Source organism: Myxocyprinus asiaticus, chromosome 10 (assembly GCF_019703515.2).
Source record: "Myxocyprinus asiaticus isolate MX2 ecotype Aquarium Trade chromosome 10, UBuf_Myxa_2, whole genome shotgun sequence".
NCBI lineage: Eukaryota > Metazoa > Chordata > Actinopteri > Cypriniformes > Catostomidae > Myxocyprinus > Myxocyprinus asiaticus.
The window spans coordinates 399,143-412,026 of NC_059353.1; the positions used below are offsets into that span (position 1 = coordinate 399,143).

The window sequence follows — 12,884 nt, forward strand, 5'->3', positions numbered from 1 at the left end:
TGTGACCTCTTGGATGAGTCGTCGCTGCGCTCTTGGGGTAATTTTGGTCGGCCAGCCACTCCTGGGAAGGTTCACCACCGTTCCATGTTTTCGCCATTTGTGGATAATGGCTCTCACTGTGGTTCTCTGGAGTCCCAAAGCTTTAGAAATGGCTTTATAACCTTTTCCAGACTGATAGATCTCAATTACTTTCTTTCTCATTTGTTCCTGAATTTCTTTGGATCTCGGCATGATGTCTAGCTTTTGAAGATCTTTTGCTCTACTTCACTTTGTCAGGCAGGTCCTATTTAAGCGATTTCTTGATTGAGAACAGGTGTGGCAGTAATCAGGCCTGGGTGTGGCTAGAGAAATTGAACTCAGGTGTGATAAACCACAGTTAAGTTATGTTTTAACAGGTGGGGCAAACACTTTCACACAGGGCCATGTAGGTTTGGATTTTGTTTTCCCTTAATAATAACAACCTTCATTTAAAAACTGCATTTTGTGTTTACTTGTGTAATCTTTGACTAATATTTAAACTTGTTTGATGATCTGAAACATTTAAGTGTGACAAACATGCAAAAAAATAAGAAATCAGGAAGGGGGCAAACACTTTTTCACACCACTGTAAGTGTTCCTTTTTTCCAGGTGGGAGAGAACAGTGTGAAGTGTAGATGCAATGGCATCATCAGTGGAGCGGTTGTTGTGGTAAGCAAACTGCAATGGGTCCAGTGAGGGAGGCAGCACAGAGCAGATGTAATCTCTGATTAGTCTCTCAAAGCATTTGCTGATGATGGGGCAACAGGATGCCAGTCATTTAAGCAAGTGACTTTGGATTGCTTTGGTACAGGCACAATGGTAGACGTTTTAAAGCATGTGGGGACCACAGACAAGGAGAGGGAAAGGTTGAAAATGTCTGTAAAAACACCAGCCAGTTTGTTCACGCACGCTCTGATGACGTGGCCCGGAATGCCGTCTGGACCCGCGGCTTTACGGATATTCACCGTTGGAAGGATCGGGTTACATCCGCTACAGACACGGAGAGCGAACTAACCTCTGTAGCTTCGGCCGCATGAGCTCTCTCCAAGAGGGTGGTGTTATTTCCCTCGAAACGAGCATAAAAAGTATTTAGCTCATCCGGGAGAGAGGCAGCGGTGTTCACGGCAGAGTTTTTATTCCCTTTGTAGTCCGTGATGATATTAATTCCCTGCCACATGCTTCTAGAGTTGGTGGTGTTAAACTGTCCTTCAGTCTTGTCCCTGTACTGCCGTTTTGCTACTCTTGATAGTTTTGCGGAATGCATAACTGGCTTGTTTCTGCTCCTCCGCGTTCCCGGAATCAAAAGCGAAGGTCCGCGCATCAAGTGCCACGCGAACATCGCTATTTATCCATTGCTTCTGGTTGGGGTAGATCCGTATTGTTTTGGTCGGAGCAACATCCTTTACCCACTTTCTGATGAAACATGTTACGCTATCAGCGTAAACCTTGATGTCTTCATCAGAGGTGGACCGGCACATCTTCCAGTCCGCGTGATCAAACAGTCTTGTAGCGTAGAATCTGATTGGTCCGACCAGCACTGGATCGTTCTGAGGATGGGTGCTTCCTGTTTCAGTTTCTGCCTGTAAGTGGGCAGAAGCAGAATGGAAGAGTGGTCCCATTTGCCAAATGGTGGGCGGGGGAGGGATTTGTTGCCATCCTGGAAGGGAGAGTAGCAATGGTCCAAAACCCGGTCCCCTCGTGTGTTGAAACTGATGTTTTAGTGGTATTTTGGTGCGATTGATTTGAAAATGGCTTTGTTAAAGTCCCCGGTCACAATGAACACGGCCTCAGGGTGCACGGTTTCCTGCTCACTTATACTCCCATACAGTTCTTTGAGTGCCCGGTCTGTGTCGGCTTGTGGCGGGATGTACACAGCAGTGATAATGACCGCTGTGAATTCCCTCGGTAGCCAGAATGGTCGACACAGAAGCATGAGAAATTCCAGATCAGGAGAGCAGAAAGACTTGATAGAATGTACGTTCCTCTGATCACACCAGGATTTGTTGATCATAAAACATACACCACCACCTCTACTTTTACCTGAGAGGTCTTTCGCTCTGTCCGCTCGGTGCACGGAGAACCCCGCAGGTTCGATGGCTGAATCTGGAATCTCAGCAGACATTCAAGTTTCCGTAAGGCAGATAATGCAGTAGTCCCTCGTCTCTCGTTGGAAAGAGATCTGCGCTCTCAGCTCGCAGAGCTTTTTGTCCAGAGGTCAATTTGCACGACATCTTAATCTGATGAGAATGCCGGCTCTCCTTCCCCTTTTCCTTCTGCGTTTCCGCGGTTGGGCTGCCCAGACAAAGGGCTCCGCTGCCGTGTTTGTACACAGCAGGTTGGCATTGAGGAATTTGAAATCAGGTTTACGGTGTGCAATTGCAGAACCAATGTCCAAAAGTGTTTGTCTGTCATAGACAATAAGGCAGACAACATCCAAGACAAAAAACATAAGAATTGTAAACAAAACAAACAAAAAACTGCAATGTTGTGTCGGAGCTCACAACGCAGCAGCCATACTCGGCACCATCTTGAGTCCATAATATTCTTGCCCGGTCCTAGTGCCAAACACGTGAGAGAGGCCCAGCGTGTCTGCGAGAGAATCCGGCTCAGTTTCAGTCTCTCTCGCTCCTCTTAAAAACATCTCTGACTGCACTAAGGAACACCACTCTGAGTTTGCACTTATTTAGACAACCTGCTGCTTCTTTGTTGAAATGCTGGACATGATATCATATAAATATAGATACATGTATCTAAAGTATAGATACAATGTCATGGCAAGGTACAGTGATACAGTTGTGCTCAAAAGTTTGCATAAAAGACAGAAATTGTGAAATGTTGGCATTGATTTTGAAAATATGACTGATCATGCAAAAAAACAACAACTGTCTTTTATTTAAGGATAGTGATCATATGAAGCCATTTATTATCACTTAATTGTTTGGCTCCTTTTTAAATCATAATGGTAACAGAAATCATCCAAATGGCCCTGATCAAAAGTTTACATGCCCTTGAATGTTTGGCCTCGTTACAGACACACAAGGTGACACACACAGGTTTAAATGGCAATTAAAGGTTAATTTCCCACACCTGTGGCTTTTTAAATTGAAATGAGTGTCTGTGTATAAATAGTCAGTGAGTTTGTTAGCTCTCACGTGGATGCACTGAGCAGGCTAGATACTGAGCCATGGGGAGCAGAAAAGAACTGTCAAAAGAACTGTGTAACAAGGTAATGGAACTTTATAAAGATGGAAAAGGATATAAAAAATATATCCAAAGCCTTGAAAATGCCAGTCAGTACTGTTCAATCACTTATTAAGAAGTGGAAAATTCAGGGATCTCTTGATACCAAGCCAAGGTCAGGTAGACCAAGAAAGATTTCAGCCACAACTGCCAGAAGAATTGTTTGGGATACAAAGAAAAACCCACAGGTAACCTCAGGAGAAATACAGGCTGCTCTGGAAAAAGACGGTGTGGTTGTTTCAAGGAGCACAACTTGAAACATAATCAGTCATATTTTCAAAATCAGTGCCAAAATTTCAAATGACTAATTACTTCATGGAAAGGTAATCATATTACTAATTACTTTTAAAGTAAGTTATTTTCTTAAACACTTTACACAGGAAAGTTTTCGTTTTTCTGTTCAACGAATCCAAAACAGTGTATAAATGTCCTCCTTTTTCATTGGGGCATACAAGTCAAATACTCAGCACCATGTGTTTCTCCCTTACAATGAGTCGTTTGGGGCCGCACGTCCTTCTCTCACAGAAATGCAAACACGTGCATGTGAATATAATTAAGTTCTACTTAAAAGTAATTAGCTTAATTAAAAGTTAGTAACTAATTTGATGTACAAGAATTAAAAATTAAATATACACTACTTGTTACTTTAAAAGTTACTTTAAAAAAGTTACTTTAACAGAACACTGTATCCATTATCATCTCATTAAAAAGTATTAAAAAGTATTACATTACATTTCCCAAGGTATTTAGGTTTTTTGGTGGTTGAATGAAAACCTTATGAATGAACACCTTCCACGTCTTGCAGATTGCAGAGAATAGAGTGGGTGCGCGATTGTCACTTGATGTGTGTGTGTGCATTCAGTGTACATACAGTAGGCGCTGATCCCGCCTGCTCTGGGGCTAGACATTTTCCGCATCATTTTTTCCATCATTTCAACATTAACAGACTGGGCGATTACACGAGGGAAGACACATTTCAGTAAATTGTACCGTATCTTTCAACATGCACTCAGATGTTCATTCTTGTTTTTTTCTTGTATAAGTCTGAGAGAGAGAGCGTTGTGCCGCACCATTAAAGAGCATGAATTTCGAGATAAAAGCGACATCAGTTGAAAGCATCATTTGATCATCCAAAAAATGGGAGTGTGTCACAAATTGTGCATAAGTAGCTGTAATCGGCGCTGTCCTGTGCTTTTATACTGCATTGGTCTGTGTGTAGATAATGATGAGATGCTGGTAACATCATTTTTCAAAATAAAAGTCCCAATTTGAACATGAATTAGTGTAAAATAAAATATTCTACAACAGATTATTAGAATATCACACAATATGGTGAAATTAACTTTATATTCTTATGCTTTTTACATAAAATACAAATAATTGAATATACATTTTACAAAGCTAATGATAAAACTGCATAATACTACATATTAAATGCAGTCCATATGCAGTTTGGAATAGAAGACAACTATGTGGTATCTGGAGAATATTTATCTGACATCTGATGGAAGCACATTCCCCACTGAGGAACAGAAAATGTGAATGATCTGGAGAGCGACTTTGTGCCTCGTTGCAATGGAACCACCAGCAGAACCCTCCTACATAGGGGAGCCTACAAGCTTAGACTAAAATAGCATTACGCAGCGGTCCCATAGACATTCAATGGGCTGTACACAGGCTAGGAGACTAGAGACCGTTTTTTAATGGATGTCTATGGAGGAGATGCTTCTGTACACTGAATAAACTGCTTTTGTGTGGAAACAGCTCATTTAATGAATTAACCACCTGTCCGCTAATCTTCAACATGTTTTACAAAAAAAAAAAAAAAAACCTTTTGGAATGAACTATGTGTGGATTTTACTATGATAAAATAGCTGTTTTATGAGAGAAGACATGGACAATTGTGCGACAGTTAAGTGTCAGTTTGCAGCTCTCCCCATTAATTTGTATAGTATCCACAAACAGTGACTTACTTTCGTAACAGGCTAGTTGACCGTAACGCTCTCTCCTATGGTAAAAGTGCTGAGGTTGTTATCTCTGTATAGAATATCTCTGCCAACAGGCGTTGCTCATTCTTAGATCGCAGGGAGCGGGAGAGGACATAAACCTGGAGGAGTGAGTTTTAAGTAAGAGGGTATGGGCCAAGAGAATGCCAAAGTCAAAGCCAAGTTATTATACAAATCGAATAAAGTGACACGGTTCCATAGAAGAGGAGATGACTGTCTTTAACCAGATTTAAAATGAGGAACAATGTAAACTGTGTTTACTTTCCGCCAAAATAAAGGCTCCAGGTCTGCCAAAATAAAAGCTCCTAGTGAAAGTGAAGTAAATACTACAGAAGTATATTACTATTATATAAAACAAATCTAATTCTCAAAATTATCATGTCAATTTTACATTATAATAAAAAACATACATAATAATATCATAAAATTCCAATGGGTTCCATGAAAAAGTGATGTTGTACAGTCGTTTTTGCACATCCTGTTAATACACAAAGTTTTATTAGAAATATATGTTGGTAACTAAATACTGCTTTTTATTAGGCCAACTTTATTGCTGTATTGCTGCAAATAAATAAAAAGGGCCTGTAGAAGTGACTGCTTCAGTGTGGCCTGAACAGAACAGTGGTAAAGCACCACCCATACAGGTTTAATGAAGATATTTGCCAGCTTTTTCAAAAAAATTCCCAGATATAACAAAAAATATATCTCCGATAAAGCTAAAAGTTTCACGTGTGGCATGACGTCATATATAATTCAGTTTGGTCTAGTTCAAGGAAAAGCTTGTTAGAAGTGTTAATAATTTGTGCTCATGTTTAACGAGAGCCTCAATGAGTGCACGAAAAAACAAATGGATGGTCATGTAAGATTTTTGGAGTGACGTCCAGTCGAGTTACCTTGGGTATTGAATGAACATAAGCCTAAGTAATTAACTTTAATTACTACTGTAGATGAACACAAAAATACAGACAGTACTGTAGGCATACAGTATCAAACCAGATCTTTCCTCTCGCATTAGGTACGTGTCATTTTAATATGTGATTTCATTTTGCATCTAGTGGTGGGAAAATATATACATTAACCCTGATAGTGACTGAAGTGATGTTCAGGTCTTAAATATTTTTGAAAAGGTCTTGAAAAGTGTATTTAAAATTATTAAACTGGATGTGCTGATACCTGCAGGTGGTTAATATCAGATTGGAATAAGTATAGTCTGGGTACCTAAATGAGTATATAGATACACACAGTGTAATTTTAACCTTTCCACAACCATGGATGGAGAACAGGTTTTATTTTGATGGGGAGTGCTTGTGACTTGGAGGGGAATTAGAATACAGCTTAGATATAGTGGCTGTATAGAATATAACTGGTAGCCAACCCGTAACAGAGGGTTTGGCTTATCTGCTGAATAAATAAGTGCTCCAGACAGAGAGGACTTGTGAAGAGATGGATGCCACGTCCAGGTTGTAAAACCTGGTGAACGGGCTTTTTGAAGACCATCCTGCTGCTAAGCATTTGTCTTGTAAGGACACCCTGTTTGTCCATGCCCATGAGGATGCCATACCTTTAGTTGAATGTACTTTGACCACAAAAGGGCAATTTGTGCCTTGTGATTTTTATGTGAAGTTGATCGCATCTACAGTCCAGTGAGAGAGTCTTTGTTTGGAAACGGCCATGTATTTCCTGCGGCCTCCATAACAAATAAATAGTTAATCTGACAGCCGTGACTGGTGGGTGCGTACAACATTTGTGTAATACCCGCACCGGGCATAACGGATGCATAGACTGCTCTTGGTCTGAATTAAACTGTGGTGGACAGAAGGCTCGTAGGTGGACCACTTGAACCCTGAAGGATGTTGACAAAACCTTAGGCTCGTAGCCTTTCCTTGGTTTAAGCATGGCTTTTGAAATCCCTGGTCCGAACTCCAAGCATGAGCTGTCAGTCGACAGTGCCTGTATGTCACTCACTCATTTGAATGAGGCCAGATCCAACAGGAGTGCGGTTGGAACTCAATAGATTCTTATGTTTCAAACGGGGCCCCTTTAAATACTTTCAGCACTAGATTTAGGTCCCAAGTTGGTACCATAGCAGGGGGAAGGGGGGATCAGACACCTTGCTCCTCTAAGGAATTTTATGATCAGATCATGGCTACCTACAGCAGAACCCGCCTCTAAGCATGGAAAACCGAGATAGTTGCTACATAAACTTTGAGTTGACCAGGTAAGACCAGTGTCTAATCGCTCTTGAAAGAATATAAGGATCTCAGCTATGGAGCAATTTACTGGGTCTTCGCCATGCAAAGAGCACCAGTTTGCAAAGACTTGTCATTTTAGCGCATAGAGGCATCTCATGGACGGTGCCCTAGCCTGTAAAATGGTGTTCATCAGCGATTGAGCCAGTTCTGGCTGTTTCGATGTGCTCCATTCAAGGGCCACTCATGTAGGTTCCACAGCTCTTGCTGGGGATTCCAAATCATGCCCTGTGCTTGAGAGAGGAGGTTCCTCCTCAGTGGTATTTCTCACGGAGGGCCATCCAATACCTCTATCATCTCCGGAAACCAGGACTGATTGGGCCATTTCGGCGCCATCAACAGAACCATTTCCTTGTCCTCTCGGACTTTGCTGATGACAGAATGAAGGAGGCATACCAGGGGAAATGTGTATTTGCATTTCACAGGCCATTTATGGGCCAATGCGCCCAGCGGCGCGTGGGGCATGGAGTACCCAAGGGGACAGTGGGCATTTCCTGCTGAGGCAACTTAAGTTGACTTCCACTTTGCTGAATACTTCCCAAATCCTCAGAACTTTCTGAGGGTAAAGTCTGCATTCCCCTGGTAGCACTCCCTGGCATAATAGATCTGCCCCGTAACTGAGGCAGCCCAGAATGTGTGTCGCACGTAGGGAGAGGAGATGATGTCATGCTCGTTAATTGTGGCGATTTTATTTACGCCACTACTGTTGTGTTGTCCGAATGAATCAGAATATGATGATTCACCATGTCAGAATGAAAACCCTTCAAGGCTAGAAAGACAGCCAGTAGTTCTAGGTGATTGATGTGCCACGTTCGCTTCACACCTGTCCAGGTACCGAAAGCGGGGCGTTCACCGCACACCATGTCCCAACCTGTGTCGCACTCGTCTATGGTCACCACTTTTCATCTGAAAACTTGACCCAGGATAAAACCTTGCTGATAGAAGGCTGGAGCTGTCCAAGGTGCTAAAGCAGCCAGACAGTGGCAAGTAATCCCAATGCATTGTGGAAAATGTTGTTTGAGCCAATACTGAAGAGGTCTCGTGTAACAGACCTAACGGGATGATGGCGGATGCTGTCGCCATGAAATCCATATCTTCTGAAAAGACTTCAGTGGACATGCTTTCACCAGTTTGAACTGGGATAGACACTGAAGAATGGCCTGAATGTGCTCGCTCGTGAGGTGCGCATGCATGCTCACAGAGTTGAGTTGAACCCCTAAAAAGATTTGTTGGCTGTGGGAAAGCGTTGCTTTTCACCCGGTTGACATTCAAACCCAGGTTTTTCATATGGCAAAGCAATAAGTCTCTGTGCTCGCTCAACATGGCCTCTGATTGGCCTAGAACAGCCAATCATTGAGGTAATTCAACATGCGCACACTGTTCATTTTCAGTGGGGCGAGTGCTGCATCGATACATTTCGCAAACGTACGTGGAGCCAGAGACAGACCAAAAGAAAGGACTTTGAACAGATATGCAGTTCCCTTGAACGTGAATCTCAAAAATCTGCCTTTAACGCGCGCAATTTGTACATGAAAATACGTGTCCTTCAGGTCTACTGGCGTAAACCAGTCCTGTGGATGAATGTGCGATAGGATTTGTTTTCTGGGTTAACATTTTGAATGAGCACTGTGCAAGAGCATGATTCCAGCATCTCAGATCTAAAATGGGCCAAAGCCCGCCGCCTTTCTTAGGAGTAGGAAAATAGCATCTGTAAGCCCTGCTGTGGCCGTAGCAGTCCGGGACAGTCTCCATCGTGTTTCTCGCGAGTAGATTGTGTATTTCTGGTCACAATACTGGTGCGTCCAGTGGTGGGACCACAGATGACGCCTTTGAAGCAGGGTTGCCAGCATACAAACTGAATCATATAGCCGTGCTCCATTGTTCTCAACACCCAATTTAACATGAAGTGAGAGCTTGCCTTGCGTCTGCGCAGCGGGACAGGTGGCTTAATGATTCACTCACTGTAGGGGACAGAGCGCCGCTTACCATAGTGAAGCAGTTGGCCATGGTGTGTGGAGTGAGATAACAGGCTTATTGATTCACTCGTTACAGGAGACAGAGTGCCACAGGGAAGCGGTTGATCAATATGTGTGGGTGAGATAGACCCTTTTAATGTAGACATTAGTATGGTATCCATTAAAGCTACATGATTGATTAAGATTGAAATCGCAGTATGGTCTTGCATGATTACTAAACATTAAAAAAGCTTAAAAAGCTTAAAGACTGCATTTAGTACTTAAGTCAGCGCTTCAGTTAGCATTGTGTAAGCAAGCGGCACCCTCTAGTGGTATGCATGGCGTTATCCATTATACCGCTTTAAAAGGGTGTTTTGTTCCTTAGATAACTTTTAAATTTTTCCATGATGATCGACATTTACGTGGAATTGCCCAACATATGCGTAATATGAATTTGTAATGTTCTATTATATACAGTATAAACATGTGAGTTCTGTTGTTTTGAACCACAAAAAGAAGTGCAAAAATGTTTTAGAAGTACAAAATGTTTTTTTTTTTTACATCAGTCATCATGCTTTTATATTTAGTTATTTTTCAATATTATTTAATATAATATATTTTTATCGTCTATTTATCTTTCTTTGTGGCTCTCTTTAAAATTTTGGCCTGTCATGTGTTCAACAGATTCAATCCATTTTCAATGGAAATTATTTTTAGAATAATAAAAAGCTTTTGTAACAATTTGTATATTTTTAAAACATAATTTCTGAGCAAAAACAGTGATCTGATGACAAGGCAAGTAGCAAAATATCGGTGTCTGTGTCAGCCAATAGTTTTTTGTTAAAATCAGTCTCGGCCAAATATTTTCATATCGGTGCAACCCTACTAGAATCGTGTTGTCATTTGAACTCATTTTGCAGTTGTACTGTATGTTGAACTTCTTGTATGATGAATATACGATAAGCTAGTTTTTAAAGTTAACAAGCGATCTTGTGTTATGAAGCTGGCTATTATTGTTAAAAATAAATCCGCTAACACATTTTTGGTAAGATAGAACCTCACCTGTCTCGTATCCAGTATTACAGAGCATGGGTTGCAGAACAGAACGTGCAATTGAAATATTTTTTTTACATGCCTGCAAGGTAATAAAACGGCATTAAACTGATTTAGTGAGATTTACATTACTGTTTATATTAAATACTCCCGAGATATGTCATTTAATCAAGGTCTCTCAGCTGTGATAAACCTTAATGTGAAGCTGTTCCCAGGTGTAGTGTAGTTGTAATCCAAGCAATTATGGAGTGTGAGACAATGACGATGACTTCAAAGAAACTTCGCTGGCTGAGGTGCGCTGATTTGATGCGTCAAACTTTACTGGCTCATAACGCACAAAAATTCTTTTGGTGCCACCTGCTGGCTAAAATCTTGAATGTCACAGGGAAAAATTAAAAGATGCATCTAGCTGCTCTTACACTTTAGTTTAGAACACTACGAACACAAACGCAGTGATACACACAGTGAAGCGTCCGAGTGCTGATAGTGTGAGACATCAGTACTCATGGAATGTCTCTCGTCCAATCAGATTCATGGACTGGACCTAACTGTTGTATAAAACTCCACATAAACTTAATTTTCCATCTAATTCTGTTTTGTTGTTGTTGTTGTTTTTTTGTGTGATGCAAATTAATAATTTTTATTTTGTTTCCTCTTTTATATTTCAGTGTGAGGTTGTTGGCGATGGTGAATTATGATTGTCAGTCAACATGAGCACATATTTATGGGGCTTTTAACCCTCATGCCTCTCTTTACAGGTATGTTGATAAATGGCATTTGTCAAAAGCAGAATCCGTCCTTAACATCAATATACATTTTCCTTTTTTACGCAACTTTTTTGGCTCACAAAACAATTGTCATTTGCAGTTCAGTGCTAATGTGGCTTAGAAAATCCAGCTGTTCATTCTAAATAGGAGCACTAAACAACACCAAAATACAGATTTAAAGTTTTTTTATTTTATTGGATTGATTAAATCAACCTACTTATTCTCATGAGTAATGAAATCACTTTGGGCAATTGATAAATAGGCCTGAGACAGACACTCATATTGAGTTGTCATGATTGAACAAATTATATAATGATCAAATATTAAAACAAGATGAGAGCTGGTATTATATGATTTCATAATTTATTTTCGTAAGTAAATTTCATAAGTGGCATACTTTTTCACTGTTTTTTGACATTTGCTGCAATGAATGAGCATGTTAGACTTTTGGTTTCCTTTTCTACAACTTTGCAGCTGTGGCGTCTCTACCTGTATGTGCATTTGCTTATTTTCCGGCTTTGTGTTTTGTTAGACAACATTTCTAACTTTTTTCTTAACAATCTGGTTTTCTATTTTCATATTAGTAATTTATTGTGTATGGAATTTGATCACTGTCAAAACTAAATGTAAAGAGACTTGGCAAAGAAAGACAGCAACCAAATCTAGACAGTACAAAAGATACTACATAAATACATAAATCAACAACATATAAAAACACAATCATTTACAACAATTACAATCAAAACATTCTAGTTCATTAGATTTAAAAATCATTTTAAATTTACTAAGAGGAATAAGACTTTTAAGTTTAAGGACAGATTGTAAATTGTTCCAAGAAAGTTTCACAGCAAATTTAAAAACCAGAGAAGGCTTTTGGAACAGTCATAAGCACCATATCACATAGCATAGAAACACAGTATATACTGTATAACAAATATCTCGAGGAAACTGAGGTGAGACATTCTAGGTCACAATTGGTAATGGAAATAAATCTGGAAAATTTTCTCTGGATAAAATTTGCTGATAAAATTAGGTAATGTTCACCTTATTTCTGCCCTTTTATTTAAATAAGAACTTTTTTCCAACGTTTTGCATAGTTCGAGTAGAAGGAGAAAAGCAATTGTTTGTGATGTTTGTCTTTTTATATTTATGTTTGTTTCCTTAAGTACTCCACACAATCCCTTCTCCAGTTAATGTCACAATACTGTCTCACAACTTCAATCACATCTTACAATGGAGCCCTGGCAGAAATTCACCTCCACAGACTGTTTTCAATCTTAAACCAAGGTAAGTCAACTCTGGAAGCAGATTCTACAACAAATCAATTTAACATTTCTTTTCATTTCATTTCATGGTAGAGAGGAAAATAGAGAAGGTGATTTAGTGTGCAAAATATATTTAAAAAAATAAAATAAAATACACCATTGTATTCCATGTGATCCAGTATTCTCAGTGTAATGATCTTCCTCAGGGATTTTTCAAAGTCTTAAAAAGTAAAAATATTAAAGGCTGTGTCCCACTTAAGACCATTATGGTTAATTTATATAGATGTATATACATACAATAATGTTGTATATAGGCCTATACAGTAGCCAA

The 12,884-nt window shown here is 39.9% G+C and overlaps 1 protein-coding gene across 2 annotated transcripts in view; it reads left to right on the top strand.

Annotated features, from left to right (window-relative positions):
• Positions 1-12,884, top strand: part of LOC127446839 (uncharacterized) — a 50,766-nt gene that overhangs the window by 5,017 nt on the left and 32,865 nt on the right. For both annotated transcript variants that reach the window (XM_051708122.1, XM_051708123.1), the window contains exons 2-3: positions 11,190-11,279; positions 12,455-12,575. In XM_051708122.1, coding sequence (XP_051564082.1) covers positions 11,216-11,279; positions 12,455-12,575 — 185 coding nt within the window. In that variant the 5' untranslated portion in view covers positions 11,190-11,215. The remainder of the gene's footprint in view (positions 1-11,189; positions 11,280-12,454; positions 12,576-12,884) is intronic.